The sequence below is a fragment of the Rhinopithecus bieti genome, unplaced genomic scaffold (assembly GCF_001698545.2).
Source record: "Rhinopithecus bieti isolate Rb0 unplaced genomic scaffold, ASM169854v2 scaffold_2915, whole genome shotgun sequence".
Taxonomy (NCBI): domain Eukaryota; kingdom Metazoa; phylum Chordata; class Mammalia; order Primates; family Cercopithecidae; genus Rhinopithecus; species Rhinopithecus bieti.
Window position 1 is genome coordinate 510,730 of NW_016803881.1, and position 18,326 is coordinate 529,055.

The following is an 18,326-nucleotide window of genomic DNA, read 5'->3' on the forward strand; positions in this document are numbered from 1 at the left end:
AAAAATAAAAAATAAAAATAAAAATTCCAAACGTACAGAAAATTTGCCCCGTTTTCTTTATCTCTCTCTCTGGTTCTTTTTTATTTGTTTGTTGTGTACTGTTTGTTCATCCATATCATTTGAGAGGAAATCGCAGTCATGACATTTTGCCCCTAAAATACTTCAACCTACATTTCTTTACAAGGACATTCTCCTTTATGATCGTGATATAATCATACTTGGGATTTAACATTAAAACAGTATTAATGCTAATATACAGACCACATTCAGATTTCCCCAGTGTCTCAATTCTGTTATTTCAGGATAGCAATTAGAAAAAAATTCGGGGTCCAATCAAGGATCCTGCATTTTATTTACTTGTTTTGTGAATATCTTATTCCCCAGCAGCATTTTACTCAGGTTTTAGAATCCATCGAAGACTCTTATAAAGAGCATAATTGGCTGGATAAGTTGTATTTTTTCCATATTATGCTCTTGAAATATTAGATAATTTTAACCACAGATACAGTGTAATTTATCTTACTAGATACAGGACTGAGGAATGGAAAAGAGTCTATGGTAGCTCATAGGGAACATAGTGACATGAAAATCTAGGTCAATAGACTAGTTTTTATGAGGCATCTGGGCCTCTAATATTAGGTACTTTTTGTGTAGCACTAAAATGGCCTCCAGAAAGTATTTACAATTGTTCTCTAGTTCTAACAGTTTTACCTTTTTCTTAACTTCTAGGAGGATCAGCTGATTTATTTGGAGGATTTGCTGACTTTGGCTCAGCTGCTGCATCAGGCAGTTTCCCTTCCCAAGGTATGATTCTATTTGATTGGCCAGAAGCCTGGGGTGGTAAAAAGGTCATGAAAAACAACTCCCATTCCCCCCAAGTCAACTTCTTTCTGTCATTTTTCTACTTGTAGTATTCATAATTCATAATTCCTAAAGAACTTACAAGGTGTTTTATTGGGCAGATGCCTTAAATGTGCCAAATGAATTACTTTGGTCACAGACTACTCCGGTACATCTAAAGAAAATTGCCCGTATTCATAGGTGACTCTTGTTTAGCTTTTTTGAAAGGGAAAGGAGGATGTGAGTATCTCTAACTAATCTCATTTTGTTTAATAGCAGCAAGAATATCATGGTTTATGTTTAGTTTAGCTTATGATTTTCATGAATGAAAGTTAGGGACATGGGGATCAGACCAACTATCTTACTAAAATGTATTCCTTTTTTAATTTAGATATGTTAAAAGTATTTATGTGAAAAATAACCGAACTTCGTTTTGACATATCCTAAAATAATGAGCAGTTGAACCTTAGGCAAAACTTTCTCATTCTTTATTAGAATAGAATTTTAAAACAAAAAGCAGCATTCAAACAGGATACGGACTTAAACATCAAGGATTGAGGTGAAAGGCCTGTTTCTTTTTTTAATTAATATTTTTATCTTATTACCTACCCCAGCCATATGGTAACTGTTTAACTTTACGAAAGCCTCTGAACCTTCAACTTTTTAAAACTAGGAACTGTATTACTTGTCTTGGTTATTTTTGAGGATAGTGTCTACAGAGGTATGTATTAGGTTGGTGCAATTATTGCAGTTACTCTTGCACCAACCTAATAAAATAGGGGCTACATTCATTATTAAGTGTCTGTTTAATTTTTTTTAAGGTTGTGAAGAGGTTGTGTTATTTGTTTTATAAAATCTGGTCAGTCTGAAGTTTGAGAGAGAATATTTTTAAAATATAGCTATGAGAATCTTAAACATGAGGTGAGGCAGGGAGAAAAGATGTAATTTAACCGAGTTAGTGTTATTACTGATCACAAGTCAAATAATCTATTGCCATTGTATTAAACTGGATTAAAATTTATATTTAGTAATATCTGGTTAGGTTTGTGAGGAGTCAGGAAAAAAGATACATAGCTTATAAAATGATTTGGGGTTATTTTGACAACTTATTTTTGTAAATTCCAAGTATTTTCCAGAAACTAGAATTGTTGAGTAATTTTCTGCTTCATTTTTAAAGTGTGATTATGCCCTCTAAGGGTTGACGCCTTACTTTAGGCAAACCAAAGTGGAAGGTAAACGTTACCCTTATTTTACAGCTTCCTTGTGTAATTCTCAAAGTTTTTATGTATATAAAGTTGCCTACTATGCAAATAATTTAAATATGTTAATGTTGCCTAAGTGATACATCTCTTCATCTGTATGCATGTGATTAATATAACCTGACCACCTTTATGCAGGGGGCTGAAACCACTGCAACAATGATTAATCATTTCTGAACAATACATGCCCCACTAGAAATCTTTTCCGCCCGTGATTAATCATTTCAGATATGAAGTTTTCAGGTGGGGCAACACATTTTGCCCCAGTTTCCATTCATATTCTGCATTATAGATCAAACAAATAGAAAATCAGCATAAAGTTTACATTGACCCAACAGCCTTACTTAGTTTAAATTGTTTAATATCTAGAGCTAATTGTAAAACTCTTAATGCGGTCTCTTTAAAAAAAATTAAAAAAGAAGATCAAAGACATGTATTAGTAAAACCCTGAGGTAAAGAATATTAGTCCAATTCTTATATTAAATTGTTAGTAGAACTTAGAGTTTCTAAGTGAATTACTTTCTCTTTCAAGGGTGCTTACATTTTAATATGGTAATGGAAGAATGTAATTTTAAAGACTTCACATTATTATTCTCTTAATATTTAGCATAATGAGACATGGTATTGTAGTGGTTGGTCACTTTAGGCTAGACAGAATGTATTTCCAAGTTGTAAATGAACATGGATGGAGTGCAAAGAGATGGTGTTAATTAACTTGGAAGGTACATACTTACTATTTGCTTTCAGATGACAGTTTTTATGTAGCTCTTTCTTCACCTTTTGCTTTTTCAAATTCCATTTATTCATATTTATCTATTTGTTCCTTTCAATATAAAAATTGATTAGAGGTTAATTGATAAGACTACAGTGATTAAGAGTATGGATTTTATGCATTCAACCTTGCACTTGCAAAGTATAGTGATAGGGTTTTGCTTGTTTCTGGCTTGGTTGTGTTTTTTAATATTACATGAGTTTTCTTCCTCTCTTTTATTGTAAATAAACAGTCCCAGTTGAAGCGGGCAATGTGCTAAAGTTATAGCCCTTGTGTTGTCAGTAGAAGTATGGCCAAATAAGTGAGAAATTCTTTTTTTTTTTTTTAGACGGAGTCTTGCTCTGTCACCCAGGCTGGAGTGCAGTGGCACAATCACTGCAGCCTGCACCTCCTAGGTTCAGCCAATTCTCGTGCCTGAGCCTCCCGAGTAGCTGGGACTACAGGCGCTTGTCACAACACCCAGCTAATTTTTTTGTGTTTTTAGTAGATACTGGGTTTCTCCGCGCTAGCCAGGATGGTCTCAATCTCCTGACCTTGTGATCTACCTGCTCGGCCTCCCAAAGTCCTAGGATAACAGGCGTGAGCCACCATGCCTGGCCATTTTTTTTGTGGTAAATTCAGTGTGTCACCTATAGAGTTGCCAAGAGATGGATTTTCCTTTATATTTGGAAGAATTTTTTTTTCTTTGCCACCTTGTTACTCTCGTGTAATATTCATGAGAAAGAATACTGTCCAGATGGAGATGGTAACTGCAGATGTTAATCTGGGTGGACTCAAATCAGCTCTAATTTGTTTCAGTTCATAGATTGTTATATTTGTTCTGTGCATTTCATGAAGTTTCTTACCCTTAGAGTTATTCCTGTCTTAGTAACAGCAGCAAGTGGGAATGGAGACTTTGGTGACTGGAGTGCCTTCAACCAAGCCCCATCAGGTCCTGTTGCTTCCAGTGGCGAGTTCTTTGGCAGTGCCTCACAGCCAGCGGTAGAACTCGTTAGTGGCTCACAATCAGCTCTAGGCCCACCTCCCGCTGCCTCGAATTCTTCAGACCTGTTTGATCTTATGGGCTCATCCCAGGCAACCATGACATCTTCCCAGAGTATGAATTTCTCTATGATGAGCACTAATACTGTGGGACTTGGTTTGCCTATGTCAAGATCACAGGTAAGTTGTCTGGTTCCCTTGGAAGTTGTTATTTATAATCTTTGAGATGCTCTAACTCATCTAACAATAGATTAGTGTAAAACAGAAAAATAAGCAAGTCCTTTTTATGTGTATGAATACGTGTCTGTGTGTATATATATACACGCATTTGCACATTTCATTTACCTTATACTCTTTCCCCTAGCATAGTCATTTGCATTCTGGAAGGCAAGACCTTCTCCCCCATCTTGTAGTTACTGTAAAGCCAAGCATGGTGCCTTTGTACAGAGGAGGAACATGGCAAAAATTTATTCTTTTAACAAATTGGTATTTGATAGTTTTTTAAAATTGTCTTTAAGAAAAAGAAGTAGGCCAGGCGCAGTGGTTCACCCCTGTAATCCCAGCACTTTGGAAGGCTGAGGCGGGTGGATCATGAGGTTGGGAGATCAAGACCATCCTGGCTAACACGGCAAAACCCCGTCTCTACTAAAAATACAAAAAATTAGCCAGCGTGTGGTGGCGGGCACCTGTGTCCCAGCTACTCGGTGCTGGTCTGAGAATTGATGAACTGGGAGGCGGTTGCTTGGAAAGTTGACCTGCTCAGCCTGCGCGAGCAAGAGTGAATAATCCGTCTCATTAAAAAAATAAAAGACATAGAGATATTGTTTCACTCCTGGCAAGTATCCGTTTAGTAAAATTTCTGGTCGTGTCCCTAAAGAAATATCACTGATTGGTTGTAAATAATCAGTGCTAATATGGAAAATTATTCTGTCAAATGGTGAATGTTCTTCCCAATTCTGGACCTGCTCTACATTGTGTAAGTGTTTTATAGGCTTTTCTTTTAACTTTTATTTTCATAAAGAAAAACAACTAAAATGGGAGCTTCTTAATTCACTATTTTATTTATAGTTAAATCCAAATTACCTAGTACTAGCTTAGAATTCAAACAAGTGCAGGCTTGGAAAATATGTGTCTGAATGGTACCAGGAACTTGCTATTTTTGACTCAAACTATTGAGAATATGTGTTTATGATGCTAATTACTCATTTTAATGTGTAGATTCTCGTCTTTGGGGTATTAGGATGAAGGAAAAGAAGAAAGAAGCAGAAAGGTGACTACTCTGTATAACAGAAATAAGACCTAATGTATGAGTTAAGCATAAAGCCAGTCTACTTCATTTGCAGTCTTAATTGTAACTGTCGTAATTCTTTGCATTGGTACATTTTTAATTATTCTTCCTCTTCTTGTTCCTTTTTTCTGTCCTTTTCACAGTTATCCTCAGTAACCATTAGGAACCTCTGCTTCTTTCTCCTGAATTTCTTCTTTCTCCTACATTGGTCCATATATATCAAGTTCATTTAGTGTTACTCACTTTAGGTAGTAAAAGTATACACAGAGCAGGGAAATGCCAGTCAGGATATGTGAGATATAAATTGCTTTTTCATGGTTTTGCCTTATATCCTTGTATAATGTGAGATGTCATATCCTGAATTCTCTGTTTTGTTGTGTTGTTTTGAAACAGAGTCTCACTGTGTCGCCCAGGCTGGAGTGCAGTGGCACGATCTCTGCTCACTGCAACCTCCACCTCCTTGGTTCAAGCGATTCTGCTGCCTTAGCCTCCCAAGTAACTGGGACTACAGGCGTGTGCCACCATGCCTGGCTAATTTTGTATTTTTAGTAGAGATGGGGTTTCATCCTGTTGGCCACGCTGGTCTTGAACTTCTGACCTCAGGTGATCCGCCCACCTTAGTCTCCCAAAGTGCTGGGATTACAGGCATAAATCACCGCGCCTGGCCTCTGAATTCTCTTTTGAAAGGATAAATTTCCACTTGTGTATCTCCTTAAAGCTATACTAACCTAAAGTTGGTAGTTCCCCTGGGCATTTGCCAGGAATGGTGGCTTCTAGACTTTGAGTGTTGGGAGAATAATTGTTAGTGTAGGTAAATTGTTGGTTTTATCCACCTCAAATCTGATTGGGACTTCAGAGGAACCTCTTTGGGAAGCTAATGATTCAGGGTATAGAAGGCATTAGGATAGAACATTTGTGGTTCTCTTTGTTTCAGAAGTGCATTGTTGTGATTAAATTGCCATCTGATAATTTTTATAGAACAGATGCTTAATTTTTAGAGCATTTTTCTATTTTCCAGCCTTTGCAAAATGTTAGCACAGTGCTGCAGAAGCCTAATCCTCTCTATAATCAGAATACAGATATGGTCCAGAAATCAGTCAGCAAAACCTTGCCCTCTACTTGGTCTGACCCCAGTGTAAACATCAGCTTAGACAACTTACTACCTGGTATGCAGCCTTCCAAACCCCAGCAGCCATCACTGAATACAATGATTCAGCAACAGAGTAAGTTACCTTAAGACGTCCCACTTCTTTGTGTACTTGCAGTCTTTTGCCTTAATGCTAGGACTACTACAAACTATGAAATAAAAATACATCACATAAATTGTAACTAACAGTTAACCAAATGCCTGTTCACTTAAGATATTTTCACATAATATTTACTGGATATTCCTCCTGGCACATTGAATTACTTTATATTCTATTCTTGGCCTGATAACATTTATTGTATTGTGGAGAGTTTTGAGGACTTGATCACTAAAACAAAAATTTGCTATACAGATGTTTTTTAAAACATATAGGCAAATATGATGGACAGACATATGTCTGATTCTGCCATTGAGTGGTAATCACCATTCATACATATTTCTTTCTATCTTTTCTTTTTTCTTTTTTTTTTTTTGAGATGGAGTCTTGCTCTGTCGCCCAGGCTGGAGTGCAGTGGCGCAATCTTGGCTCACTGCAGCGTCCACCTCCCAGGTTTAAGCGATTCCTTGCCTCAGCCTTCTGAGCAGCCAGGATTACAGGCATGTGCCGCCACACCCAGCTAATTTTTGTATTTTAATAGAGACAGGATTTCACCATGTTGGCCAGGCTGGTCTTGAACTCTTGACCTCAAGTGATCCACCCGCCTTGGCCTCCCAAAATGCTGGGACTACAGGTGTGAGGCACCACGTCCAGCCACTTTCCATCTTTTCTAAGCATATTTTTATTTTTTATTTTTATTTTTTTTCTTTTTTTTTTGAGACGGAGTCTCGCTCTGTCACCTAGGCTGGAGTGCTGTGGCCGGATCTCAGCTCACTGCAAGCTCCGCCTCCCGGGTTCCTGCCATTCACCTGCCTCAGCCTCCGGAGTAGCTGGGACTACAGGCGCCGCCACCTCGCCCGGCTAGTTTTTTGTAGTTTTTAGCAGAGGCGGGGTTTCACTGTGTTAGCCAGGATGGTCTCGATCTCCTGACCTCGTGACCCACCCGTCTCGGCCTCCCAAAGTGCTGGGATTACAGGCTTGAGCCACTGCGCCCGGCCTCTAAGCATATTTTTAATACTTGGGATCATTCTCTCTATGTTGGTTTGTTTCTTGCTGTTCTTATTCAACATTAAGTCATCATTTTCCCTGTGTGGAATAATATTCTTAGGAAAAATGATTGTTAGCGCTTGATAGTTATCATATTAGTGTATGATTTCCCTTGCTAATTATTTCAGTTGTTTCCAGCTGTTATTATAAATCAAGATTTTGTATAAATCTTCATACTTTGGTTTTTTTCCTTAATAGAATGTTCTAAAATAAGTCAATGGATATAAACTTTTAAAAGATTTTGTATAAATCTTCATACTTCTGATTTTTTTAATAGAATGTTCTAAAATAGAATAAGTCAAAGGATATAAACTTTTAAAGATTTTGATACACACTAGCTCTTGACAACTTGTTAAGTAGGATTTAACAGTAGGTTTTGTAGGAATGTTTTAAGTTGGCTGTTTTCCCCAGTCTACTCTTACTGTTTCTACATCTCTGGGGAACCAGAGCCAATAGTCACTGAATATATTTCTCAAGAGGAACCAGTGCAGAGTAATATAAAATCACTTCTTATAAAATCACTGTAAAGGAATTTTAATGGGGGTAAAGAAGTACAGATGCTCAAGAAGTTATTAATTCTCTGCTCTATGAACCTAAGAATTTATTGTGGTAAAGTTCTTCTGTCTGTTTTCTTCTGGTAGATATGCAGCAGCCTATGAATGTGATGACTCAAAGTTTTGGAGCCGTGAACCTCAGTTCTCCATCGAACATGCTTCCTGTCCGACCCCAAACTAACACTTTGATAGGGGGACCCATGCCTATGAGCATGCCCAGTGTGGTGACTGGCCCCATGGGAATGGCCCCTCTTGGAAATTCTCCAATGATGAACCAGAGCATGATGGGCATGAACATGAACATAGGGATGTCCGCTGCTGGGATGGGCCTGACGGGCACTATGGGAATGGGCATGCCCAACATAGCCATGACTTCTGGAACTGTGCAACCCAAGCAAGATGCCTTTGCAAATTTCGCCAATTTTAGCAAATAAGAGATTGTAAAAGAAGCAGATTGAATGAAGAATTTTTAGCTGTGCAGATAGGTGATGTTGGGATGGAAAATGCTAATCAACTACCCTTTCTTTTATCAATTAATTAAAGTCTACATAAAGAACCAAAAAGGCTGTTTTATAAAAGTGAAATATCCAGTATTTCAGAGGGCCAGGCAAGAGCACTTCAGATGAGGCAGTCAGAATCATTTTTTCCAGTGAGGATAGACCACAAGTGGGTGGTGAGGCCATTGAAAGCCTTTGTCAACTGAGGAGCCCATTTAACAGCATAATTTGTGGGAAGATTGGTATAGGGCTGAATAAATGTGTTTGAATCTCTAATTTTATACTTTCTTTTCCTGAGGAACTTGATTTTTCTGTCCCTGGATCGCCTTGTCATAATTGGGTCTGTTCCTTTTACTACCACTCTTGAGTCCATATATGAAATCATTAAAGTTGGATGATCAGTTTTTTATAAAAATATATATTTTTGTCCAAAAAAGGCATACATACATGATTATGGCTAAATCAAAGGTAACTGGAATGTATATACTTTTGCTAATGTTCCAGCAACACTGCTATTATACTATCCAAATTTTTATTGTAACAAAACCTCTTTAAGCAATTGGTGATCGCTATGGGACTTTTCCCATGTCTTCTGCTGTAATTATCCTGTGCAGAACTAGGAAAATTTTTTTTTCAGGACTGCTCTATGGTTTCCTTTAAAAGAAAAAAAAAGTCTGTTTGTTTTTAGCCGTCATTATTTACAATTTGCAGTGATTAACTTGGCAAGGCTTCCTTCCGTGTTTATCCCTGTAGCCATCATTTAAGTCAGGAACACTCAAAAGAGAAAATATTTATTTTATTTTTTTCGGGGGGGTGTCTGAAAAGGTAAAATCCATTAAAACCTTAAGTTAAATATAAATGTTACAACTCAAATGTTTGCTTTTAGATTTTATACAGTATTTGTTTTGTTTTGGTTTTGAGTGTATATAATACAGCATTAGCAGTATGGTTCCAGTAGAGGAGTTAAATATATATTATTAAAGGAGACCTGTAGCAGTCAAAGATTTTATTGATTTAACAACAAAGGAAATTAATTAAAATGTTTTCATTTTTCTGCTGTAATTCTGCATTAAGCTCACATGAAAATCATGATTCTAGAGTTTGGAATGCAAAATTAATTGTTTTACCCTCAAGCTGGGAATATTTTTCAAAATAAATACTATAATATAGATATCAAATTATTACCTCCCCATGTTATGTTGAAAATTTTTTTATTAAATTGATAAAACTTTATTTCCATTATATTCATAATGTTCTGTTATACATAACATTAAAATGTTCATTAAAATCAATGTTGAACTGCTTTTTCTTTCATTCTGTTAGACATTTGAGACCATTGTATAATTTGGGCAAAGTAATCTTTATAAATAATTTAAAATTATTTAATGACTTCTCTATTCTTTCCTATCAGAGTCTACTGTTAGGAATTAAAAATGAAGTAGCAAAGATATCCTGACCTGCTCCATTCTTGCTAATGTTCCATCTACAACATTTCTAATTAGGCAGAAATTCATGTACTTCAGCTAAGTGGTAATGAAAAGTGATTCATTTGCTGAATAAGAGATGAGAGAGAGTGTAATTAGCTGACTGCGGTTTTTAATCTTTCAGCAATTCAATGTGTTTAACTTAGTTTCAAAGAAGAGGAGCTTTCAAGTGTTGTTACTTCAGAGCAGTCAAGCCCCCCTCTGGTGGCAGCAGTAGAATATGGTCCCTGATGTTTAAAACCTATAATCTGAAGTAAATTTTTTCTTTAAGAAGTGTATCTTCACTTCCTCAAATATGTGTGATTCTTAGATGAAATGTTTATCTGAACCTTTGTGTTTTAATTCTTTCTCTAATCAGATTGACCTCTAAAGCATTTTCTGTATCATGCCCTCCTATGTTATATCTTCTTTTTTCTTGAACTTCAACCTACAGTTTCTTATCAGTATTTTTCTTTCAGAGCCCATGAAAGAGAAAAACAATGGTGGTTTCACTGAGTGTCCAGTTTAATGATTTGTCTCCGAAGGGGTAAGTTATACTTGAAGAAAAGCATAAATACCCCTAAATCATTTGGAATTGGGAAGAAAATACTCTTCCTTTCTTTCACTGTTGGGTTTCCTTCAGCCCATCCTCTATACCCTTTCCTTCTTCAACCAAAGTTTTCTGCTTGTATCAAGTTTTATTCTGCCTAATGGTGTGAGGGGAAAGTTAATACTGTTCCAGCAATTTTGTATGGTGAGTCTACACAGCCACTCCAGATTTATTTTTGTTTCCTTCCCTCTAGGGTTTTTTTTTTTTTCCCTCCACTTCTCTGGTGTCTTCAAGAACCACATACACTGTTTTTAAATAGTACTTTGGTTAGATGTTTCCTTTTTTTTTTTTTAAATTGCCTGAATGATAACCATAATACTATCGGTTTGAGGGTAATCACTAGCTCACTAGCGAGTTGAGGCCTACAGTTATGGTTGGAGGGAAGGGTTAGTACTTTTTTTCCTCAAATATTTATGAAACAGTTTTTCTTTTTGGCAGATGAATTAAAGAATTTGCCATCTTTCTGAACTTTGCACTGTCTCATTTTAAAGATAAAGCATGGTGGCATAGTTTCCTAGCTGAGATATCAGGAAATACAGCTAAATCTATACTAAGCATGGAGCAAACCTTATATTAAGTGGATTTCTGAGGTAAATGCTGTGTGTTTCACCTCTCCTGGAAGACAGCACTGACTGCATTGTGGAAAGACCATGTGCTGGGAATCTCATTTTAATCACCCACCATCTGTGTGACCTTGATAATTTACCAGACCTCTCTGGGCCCTCATTTTTTCCAAAATGAACTTAAGTTGAAATGTTGGATAATTAAATAAATGATGAGTGAGATCCACCAGCACCGACATATGTGCAGTACATGTTTTCCTGCCTCCCATTCTTTGTTTGTGTAAATGCTTACATATCAGCAACTTTTTTTGTGCCAGTCACTCTGCTAAACACTTCACGTGTCAGTTTACACAGCAAATTCAAAAGTTCGTATTCCTGTTTTATTCTTAAAAGCAGAGTATAGTAAAGAAAGCCTGAGAGACTTGTAAGTTGGTTTCTAATTAAGGGGTTTTACTAGCTGCATGAATTTAACTCCCCTTTTTTTTTTTTTAACTGTCAAGGAAATTGTAAATGAATTGTTCTGTGAATGTTTTGAGTCATTTCTTACCACATTGGTTTAGATATGAGACAGAGAGCTATTAAAGTGAGCTCCTGGTGTAGGATTTGCCACACAATTCTCATTAGAATGTTCTCCACTTTTACAAGCTTTAGAGATCAGTTTTTTAATTGATCGACTTGCAGTTTTGTTGACTAGGATCTTGCTATTCTAATACCCAGATGAGCAATCAGATAAAAAGACTAAATGAAATCCATGAAAGGATTTTTTGTTTAACTCACTATGACCTTAATTCCTTTTTTGTTGTTGAAACAGGGTCTTGTTCTATCACCCGGGCTGGAGTGCCAGTGGCACAATCACGGCTCATTGCAGCCCCAACCTCTTGGGCGCAAGCAATCCTCACGCATGAGCCTCCCAAGTAGCTGGGACTATCAGTGTTGCGCCACACACCTGGCTAAGTTTTTAATTTTAGTAGAGACAGGGTCTCCCTATTTTGCCCAGGCTGGCCTTGAACACGTGGGCTCAAGCAGTTTGTCCACCTCAGCCTCCCGAAGTGCTGGGATTATAGGTGTGAGCCATCCTGCCCAGCCTATGACCATAATTCTTGTGTCTTCCTTCTTTATTAAATGGCAGCCTTGCCTAATACATTGTTCCTGGGCAGCCATGAGTAGCTACTGCAGCCCTTTCCTCTGGGCTTGCTTATCCCTTTGGGCAGCAAATCAGCACATGGCCAATTCAAGGCTTACCTTCCCAGGGATTTGAAGCCCCGAAGGGCAAAAGTGGGTTTTGTTTCCTGTTCTTTAAATCTCATTTTAAATAACTGAATTATGAACTATGAAATCCTACTTTTCCTTTCCATTTGATTTTTCTTTCTTTCTTTCTTTTTTTAATAGAAACAAGGTCCCACCATGTTGCCCAGGCTGGTCTTGAACTCCTGAGCTCAAGTGATCCTGCCGCCTTGGCCTCCCAAAGTGTTAGGATTACAAGCGTGAGCCACCACACCTGGCCTAATTTTTCTTAATTGTACATCCTGCAGTTGTGGTCTTTAAATGCTCCAAGCACACTTTTTTCTTTTTTTTTGAGACGGAGTCTCGCTCTGTCACCCAGGCTGGAGTGCAGTGGCTGGATCTCGGCTCACTGCAAGCTCCGTCTCCCGGGTTTACGCCATTCTCCTGCCTCAGCCTCCCGAGTAGCTGGGACTACAGGCGCCCGCCACCTCGCCCGGCTAGTTTTTTGTATTTTTTTGTAGAGACGGGGTTTCACCGTGTTAGCCAGGATGGTCTCAATCTCCTGACCTCGTGATCCGCCCGTCTCGGCCTCCCAAAATGCTGGGATTACAGGCTTGAGCCACCGCGCCTGGCAACTTTTTTCTACTTTATAATGAAGTAAGAGTGCTTACAGTTGGTATGCGGAGCATTTTGGTCTCAGATCCCTCTTTACACCCTTAAAAACTGAGGACTTCAAGGAGCTATTATTTATGTGGGTTGCATCTATCAATATTTACTGTATTTGAAATATGAAGTGCAAAGCTTTGAGAGTATTAATTGGTTTCACAATAACCCATTATTACGTGTTAACAAACTGCAACTTTATAAGCTATATTTTCCAAAATAAAAACTTCTGAGAACAGCGGCATGGTTTTACATTATTGCGAATCTCTTTCATACCTGACATAATGCCAGGTTGGTGCAAAAGTAATTGCGGTTTTTGGCTTTTCAATGGCATTTGAATTTTTGGCATTTGAATGTAGCTGGGCTCTTGTTTCTGCATTCAATCTGCTGTGATAGGTTATTTTGGAGGAAGTTTGTGAAACAAGTCTGGTCTCGGGTAGGTGGCTGAAAAAGATGGGAACTTGCAACTTCTGGGAATGGTCTCAGGGCCCCTCAGTAGTCCCCAGCCTGGGCGTGGCAACTACAACTATGGAGAATTATCAGATAAGATGATTCCCTAGTATACTATGTATCATTTACTTGATTTTTGTCTGGTTATAAGATGACCTGCTTGAGGTACAAAGAATTTAGCTTTGCCTTTCACTAGTCATCAGCAAAATGCCTGTCACATGAGATTTGCCCCCTTGGATTCTGAATATGAAAAATTGGTGACATCATAACCTTTGTTCAGTTTTCGAGATGATTTTTCTGGTACACAGTGCATGTCTACTGATTTTATAGTTTTATAGTTGTGTTACGTATTATGCTAACTGGAACAGAAACTCACTTCTAAGATCACATGGAAGTGTGGACAGGTGTTAAGTGTTCTGAAGGAGCTAGTCATGGTGCTGTTAGAAAAGAATAGGAGCAGAGGCCTAATTTAGGTGGGATCACTCCAGATGCCCCCACTGAGAAGGGAGCTTTTACACAGAGATCTGAAGAATGATGAGAAGGGGACAGCCATGCTGAACCAGAAAGAGTGTCGATCGACCATAGAGAACTCCATGTGTGAGGACTCCTTGTGGAGAAAGAGCTACCAGAGAAGCTCATAGGTGTAGCTGGAGCTCCGCATAAAAGGAGTGGAATTGGGGAGATAGGCAAGGACCATGTTAGTAACTGGCATTTAGTGTGCTGAGATAAGTAATTACTTTATTCTCCTCAAAAGTTTCCCAGAGGGGGGCTATCACCACCAGAAATGGAATATTCTGAAGGCCCCTTTTGCTTTCCTTGCCATACTTGTCATATAGAATAGGGATCACTCTACTTGGGCTTTAAGAAACTTGAATGGAAAATTGGTAATATTGATTTGATATATTCACTATTTACCCTGAAATGCATTAATAGTTCATTTATATGTGAAAGATATGAATTGTTTGTAAGGGACCGTTTTATATGCAAATGTAGTATTTCAAATAGTGATAACTTGCATTTGCATATTACAGCTTACAGAGCGGATTCACACTCTTTTCTTGCCTGATTTTCACAATAACTCTAAGCCAAAAAGTTAAGACACTTATTTCCTTGTTACAGATAAGGAAACTGAGACTCTGACTGAGAGATCAAGGTAGTTACGAAAGCCACATTTCCTAGGACAGGTCCCTGGAATCCAGGTTCAGTGTCACTGCACTGTCCTCATTCCCCTCTATTAATATTTCAGATCTTTGAATTTAGAAATTGTACATGCCACACAGATAAATTGTCAGCTTTTTCTTGCATATCCCTGCACTCTAACCACGTTGTCCCCAGATGCCATGTTAATGTTCCATACATGGTAGACAGCTAGTAAAGGGTTGTTAACTAATATGTTTTTAAAATAAGCGCTGAAATGTTTATGCACTCTATTTGCATTTTCTAAAGGTCAGCAGCAGGAGATGGGCCACAGAGCAAATAAAAACTGACCTCTTCTGAAGGGTAAATCTTTGGTCTTGTAGAAATGGTGATATAACTTAGCATAAGACATTAGCCAAATCCAGTAGCAGAAAAATCCAGCAGATTTGGAGTAGTAATATAACACAGAGGCACCTCAAGGGCTCAAAAGGTAAGTTAAGAGTAAGCCGCAGGCTAAAGGTGGATGGGAAGGAATTGCTTGACTGAGGAAACCATTTCAAAAAGTGCACTCAAGAATTGGAAACATTGTGTGTGTGCTCTTGGCCATTTTTCATCTGCTCCTGTGATTCTTGCACTTGAGAAATAGAATTGAGATGTCCAGCTACCAAATAAAAGTAGAAATGGAATTTCTAGATTTAAGTTCTTCTTCAGGGAATATTTGAGTAGGGTTTTAAAGAGGCATTTAGAAATACCTGGCAATAAAAAAAAAAAAAAAAAAAAAAAAAAAACCTGGCAATTTGAAAAGCCCTATTTGGATTGCCAGTAGCTGAACTAGCCTTATTTTGATGGAGGAAAAAAAAAATCTGTTTAATGGAAAATACACAATGAGGTTTCAGGCATGGGTTACACAAAGAACCATTTGTCATGTCCTCTTTTACAGGAAAGTAATAAAGTTAGATAAAAGAAATATTATTAAAGTACTTTAATTTTAACGAATTTACTAGGGTTATCAGTTTTATCCCTTAGACCTAATTCCTGTGATGAACCAAGGAAAATAATTTGTCAGTTAAGAATTTTGCACATACCTGTTGTCTACCCATATAGTATCTATCTGTACATAAAATACATAATAAAGATTGGCTCTTAAATACTGTCTCCTCACCAAAATTTTTAATGTCCCAAGAGTTATCAGATTTGAATGATAAAAAGAGTGGCATAAGGTACCGCTTTAGTAATTAACTGGTTCTTTAATAAGGCCTCAATTTGTTTCATGATAAGGAAAAAAAAAATATGTTCCAAGACAGAGTTACATTCGACATCTGGGAACCTCCTAACAGCTGGCTACCTAATGAATATGCATCTGCTTAAGAGGCTGTAGACCATTAATAAACCAATAGATGTAAAGCAGAAACAATCTTTGTCAGCTTCAAATGAGATTGGATGCAATGTGCTGTGAAGTGTCACTGTCACATTGAATTGAGTTTGGGAGGTTAACAATCAACTCTTAGCTCCTCATGTCTTTGTATCTCTACGCTCATGCTGACACTCTTCCCAAACTGGTGGCTGTGTTTCTGATGAACAATTTATTTTTCCTGAGAGCCTGATTTGAGGCTTACATATGTCTGTGTCTCAAAAATGTCTTCCATTTTGTTCCACTGAACTACATGTTCACCAAGACTTCTTAAAACAAAGGAGTCATCTCCAGGTGGAAAAGGCAGGAAATGTCAGCATTAAATTGGTACAAGACGGACTTCCAGTGAATTTGAAGATTCTTAGGATGAAATCTGCAGTTAAGTTCGAAACATCATTTGTTGGGTCCTTCAGAAGAAATTCCTCACTGCCTGTGCAGACAGTGATTCTGGTGTTAATTAACTGTTCTAAATGGGCCCTTAGAGTGAGTGGTGCTACCCCAACTGTGGTGTGGTGATGAGCACACTTCCCCAGTTTCTTGGTTGAGATGTCTTGAGGGACACTATATCCACAGAAGCCTTGTTTGAGAGGATATCCTGTGTGAAGGGAGACTAGACCAAGGTGAGCCTACACTTCCACAGCCAAACATGTACCCATCACTGTTCTCATCCGAGCGCTCACAGATACGTTTTAGGAGAATATTATGGTTAAGGGAGAAAACTGGAAATTCAAGCCCTGGGGAGTTCTTTTAACCACCTTCTGTATGCCATTTGGCTTATCTTTTCAAATTGTGGTAAAATATACATACCATATGTGTAGAATGTGGTAAGTGTATAATGTAAATATGTATGTGTATAGAGGTAAAACACATGAAATTTTACCATTTTAACCATTTTTAAGTACAGTTCAGTGGCTTACATTCACATTATTGTGCAACCATCACCACCCTCCATCTCCAGAACTCCCATCTTCCCAAACTGAAACTCTCTACCCGTTAAACACTAATGCCCCAGCCCTCTCTCCTCCATCCCCCGCTAACCACTTCTCTACTTTCTGTCTCTATGAATTTGACTACCCTAAGTAGTTATATAAGTAGAATCATACCGTATTTGTCCTTTTGTGACTGACTTATTTCTCTTAGCATAATGTCCTCAAGGTTCATCCATGCTGTATCATGTTCTAGAATTTCATTTTTTTTTTCTTTTGGTTGGCGTGATCTCGGCTCACTGTAACCTCTGCCTACCGGGTTCAAGCAATTCTTCTGCCTCAGCCTCCTGAGTAGCTGGGACTACAGGCGCCCGCCACTACACCTGGCTAGTTTTTTGGGGTTTTTTTGTTTGTTTGTTTGTTTGTTTGTTTCAAAACAGAGTCTGGCTCTTGTTGCCCAGGCTGGAGTGCAGTGGCGTTATCTCAGCTCACTGCAAGCTCCACCTCCCGGGTTCAAGTGATTCCCCTGCCTCAACCTCAGGGACTACAGGTACGTGCTACCATGCCCGGCTAATTTTATTTATTTATTTTATTTTAGTAGAGATGAGGTTTCACCATGTTGACCAGGATGGTCTCAATCTCCTGACCTCATCATCTGTCCGCCTTGGCCTCCCAAAGTGCTGGGATTACAGGCGTGAGCCATGGCGCCTGGCCAATTTTTTGTATTTTTTTTTTAAGCAGAGACAGGGTTCCACCAATTTGTACAGGCTGGTCTCGAACTCCTGACCTCTGGTGATCCACCCACAGCATCCTAAAGTGCTGGGATTATAGGCATGAGCCACCATGCCCAGTCTAGAATTTCATTCCTTGTCAAGTCTGTGTAATATTCCATTGCACGAATACACCACATTTTGTTTATCCATTCATCCATCAATGGATATTTGCTTCCACTTTCTGGCTATGTGAGTAATGCTGCTATGAACATGGGTATGCAAATATCTGTTGAAGTACCTGCTTTCAATTATTTTGGGTGTACACCCAGAAGTGGAATTGCTGGGTCATATAGAAATTTTTTTTCATATAGAAATTTTGTGTTTAATTGTGAAGAACTGTCATTTGGCTCTTTTTTTGTTGTTTTTTTTTTTTTTTGAGATGGAGTTTTGCTCTTGTTGCCCAGGCTGGAGTGCAGTGGCACGATCTCGGCTCACTGCAACCTCCTCCTCCTGGGTTCAAATGATTCTTCTGCCACAGCCTCCTGAGTAGCTGGGATTACAGGCATGCACCACTATGCCTGGCTAATTTTGTATTTGTAGTAGAGACGGGGTTTCTCCATGTCGGTCAGGCTGGTCTTGAACTCCCGACCTTAGGTGATCCGCTCGCCTGGGCCTCCCAAAATT

At 38.3% G+C, this 18,326-nt stretch overlaps 1 protein-coding gene across 2 annotated transcripts in view; it reads left to right on the forward strand.

The window, feature by feature from the left end:
* CLINT1 (clathrin interactor 1) overlaps positions 1-9,785 on the forward strand; it is a 76,946-nt gene extending 67,161 nt beyond the window's left edge. Inside the window, exons 9-12 of one of the 2 annotated variants that reach the window (XM_017856654.1) lie at positions 730-804; positions 3,740-4,032; positions 6,213-6,363; positions 8,073-9,774. In XM_017856654.1, coding sequence (XP_017712143.1) covers positions 730-804; positions 3,740-4,032; positions 6,213-6,363; positions 8,073-8,419 — 866 coding nt within the window. In that variant the 3' untranslated portion in view covers positions 8,420-9,774. Of the gene's footprint in view, positions 1-729; positions 805-3,739; positions 4,033-6,158; positions 6,364-8,072 lie in introns of both variants that reach the window. The other variant, XM_017856648.1, reaches the window with a different exon arrangement.
* Positions 9,786-18,326: the final 8,541 nt, after the last annotated feature.